This window comes from Dryobates pubescens, chromosome 10, assembly GCF_014839835.1.
Source record: "Dryobates pubescens isolate bDryPub1 chromosome 10, bDryPub1.pri, whole genome shotgun sequence".
In the NCBI taxonomy this organism is placed as follows: Eukaryota; Metazoa; Chordata; class Aves; order Piciformes; family Picidae; genus Dryobates; species Dryobates pubescens.
The window spans coordinates 27,790,630-27,793,545 of NC_071621.1; the positions used below are offsets into that span (position 1 = coordinate 27,790,630).

At 44.8% G+C, this 2,916-nt stretch overlaps 1 protein-coding gene across 1 annotated transcript; it reads left to right on the forward strand.

The window, feature by feature from the left end:
* Nucleotides 1–359: 359 nt before the first annotated feature.
* On the forward strand, nucleotides 360–1,918 carry SLN (sarcolipin). Its single transcript, XM_054164782.1, has 2 exons — nucleotides 360–475; nucleotides 1,547–1,918. The coding sequence occupies exon 2, from the start codon at nucleotides 1,654–1,656 to the stop codon at nucleotides 1,747–1,749; it is 96 nt and encodes a 31-aa protein (XP_054020757.1). The 5' UTR covers nucleotides 360–475; nucleotides 1,547–1,653; the 3' UTR covers nucleotides 1,750–1,918.
* The last annotated feature ends 998 nt before the right edge of the window (nucleotides 1,919–2,916 follow it).

The following is a 2,916-nucleotide window of genomic DNA, read 5'->3' on the forward strand; positions in this document are numbered from 1 at the left end:
AATATGTACACCGGTCTCCATACTCTGGAAATCATCTTGAGAGATTCTGAATTCTGCACAGATATTTCCACAAGGGCTTCTGCTCTTCCCTTTCCCTAATGGGCCAAATTCAATTCTCTATCAAATCCCACTGACTCCCATGGGCTGCACACAGCTCTGCTTATCACCACATCAGAAGAACTAAAAGAAGCAAATCAGCCCACAGAGCCCACTACATAGCAGCCTTTAACCAAATCCTCCAGCCCACTTCAGCCCTTTTAAAATGTTTTGGGGTGATGTCAGCACCTGGGTTGCCAATGCACTTGTTGCTCTCCTCCCTCAGCCTACTTTAGTTCCCACAGAGGGAAGGGGCATCCAGACTGAGTAGGAGATAGGCAGAAGCTTGGAGAGTATCTGCAGAGAGCATCTGCAGAGAGTATCTGCAGAGGCTCAAAGTCCAGAGGCAGAACTACTGAGCTCCATTTACTTCCTCAAGGTAAAAATCTTGGCTTACTGATTAAGTCAGACTTTCTCTTGTCCAGGGGCATAAAATGGCAAAACAACTTGGGAATGTAAGAATTCGTTAACTGCATGCACTGAGCTTTTAATATTTAATCTGCAAACTAAAGCAGTTCCTGTTTCAACTCTCTGCCTTCATGCTGGTGTGGCTGAGTTAATGCTGGGGGAAACTTCAACCCACCGCAGCTGGTATGGTCTGAGGGCTTCCCTTGTTTGCACCATACATGCTACAGCCTGATCTGGATTCTCTGCTGAGATTTTGGTTGTGTTGAAATGATTTGTCTGGAGTTTATGCTTGATTTTCTAGCAGGTTTTTCTTTTATTTGCACATCATATAGAGAGGGTTAGTGTATTATGTTCATGATAAAATAGTCTCATTTCTCTGCATGAACTCTAAACCATATAAAAAGCAATAACCAACAGAGAAGTTTTTGAGTGCAGCTTGAGTGGGATTTCTGAAGTAAGAAATCTGTATCATCTTGAAAGTGCAGGGAAGTCAGGTGTTTCTTGAGAAAATACTCTTTCATCCATGGGATTAACTCCAGAAAGTGCTAAGTTCTTTAGAAACTAAAAACCGACCTTAGCTTCTCCTCAGGCTTTAAGCTGTTGCATAAATTATTCAGACTGATTAGCCATTCTTTTCAAAACAGTAGTTTGCACCTAATTTAGTTTTAAAACTGCAAACAAATAGAAGAATTTAAAGAACTATAAACAGTAGTATATTTACAGTGTGTGTCTGCTGACAAGAATAAATGGGGCTTGAGCACATTCTGTTTGAAAATGCTTGTACAAAGCAGCACTAACTACCATGAACTGTCAGCCCTGCTTGGTGTATTTTGGGGTGACACTGAGAATGTTCACTTGTCAAATGCTGGAAATCCAAGAAGGTGGTAAGGTGCCAGAGATAGCTTTTACTTTTTAGTGCCCCCCAGGGTTTACTTCCTTTAGGCCACTGAAACAACGCTTATTTATGCCAATAAGAATAGCTTTGCTGAACCTGCCACTTTCATGCATCTGTTCTTCACACATTTATCTTTTTCCTTGAAAGAGTCTGGGACCTAAAGGCTGAGCTCAACGACACTCCCAGGCAAGTCACTGAAGTTTTCCCCTTGCTCTGCCTCCTGACTTCTGCTCTTCCCTGACTGCCCCTGGAAAATGGAACGATCCTCACGAGAACTTTTCCTCAACTTCGTGATCGTCCTGATCACTGTGTTGCTCATGTGGCTCCTTGTGAAGTCTTATCAAGAGTGAAAGGCATCAGAAACTCTGAGAGGTGATTTAAGTGTGTCTCTCTGCAGGCATGAGCAACACCCACAGCACACCACTGTAATTAGCTTTCAGTCAGCTGAGAGTGTTGTGAATCTTTTTTTGACTCTCACATCTGTTGCTTGTGCTAAGGTTTGTGATGGGTCTATATAAGTATTTTAGTCTGTAATGGTCTAGCTGTAAGATGCAAAATGCAGGATCCTTAAGAACTGTTGGATGTGGCTGTCTCCTGTGATGACTGCTGTGAATGCTCTAGATCCCTGCCTGCCCTGCCAGCTTGTTTGGCATTGGTGTTAGGTTCCTGAGGGCGTAAAAATGCAGTATGCAATGTAACTAACTGAAGAAGCACGAACTCTCTTATCAGAAAGGAATGTGTGTCTACTTTCTCTTGTTTGTTTCACTGAAATAAAGAACATGTAAACTCACTTTTTGTAGCATTCCTTATCTCTCTCTTGGCTTGAGTGCAGTTTGTGTCTGTGTGGTTGGTTGGTTCGTTCCTCCCACCTGCATCTTTATCTGTGCTTTTAAAAACGGGCTGTAGAGTGGAAGTCCTGCAGCTTAACAGATGCCAAGCCATGTGATTGGCCTGTTCAGGTCACTGTTCTGCCCAGACTGACTTACACCTTTGGTGTTTATGGATGTGGACTTCAAAAAGAACTTCTGTCCTGCCAGGGCATTGTCAATACTTGCATTTTCTGAAGCTGGACTTTAGGCAGGGATTCCCAGGATCCTATTTTTGGCTGGAATGTGCTTGGAGCAGTGCCTGGAGGAGAATCTCAGATCAGTGACAGGCTGTGGTGCCTGCTTGGCATCTCAGCCCTGCTGTGAGCCTTGTGCCAAGGGTGGCAGTCCCCTGGGGTACCCTTGCAGCATGCCAGGTACTGTGGCATGGCCACGCTCAGCTTCGCAGAACAAAGCACAAGTATGTCTAGGTTGCTGTGATGGTGTCATCACCTGCTAAAAAGTCCTGAGCCAGCTTGAGGAGCCCACAGCCCCAGAGTTTGTGAAACTGGTAATTAAACTCCTCCTAGGCATTCCCCATCTGCTGTGAGGCTGCGTGGCTTCTGCTGCAAGGATCTGCTGCTGGATCATGGGCAGCTTGGTGCTCATGGTGAGCCTCAGGTCATCTGCACAGCTGGTTGGCCCCAGCCT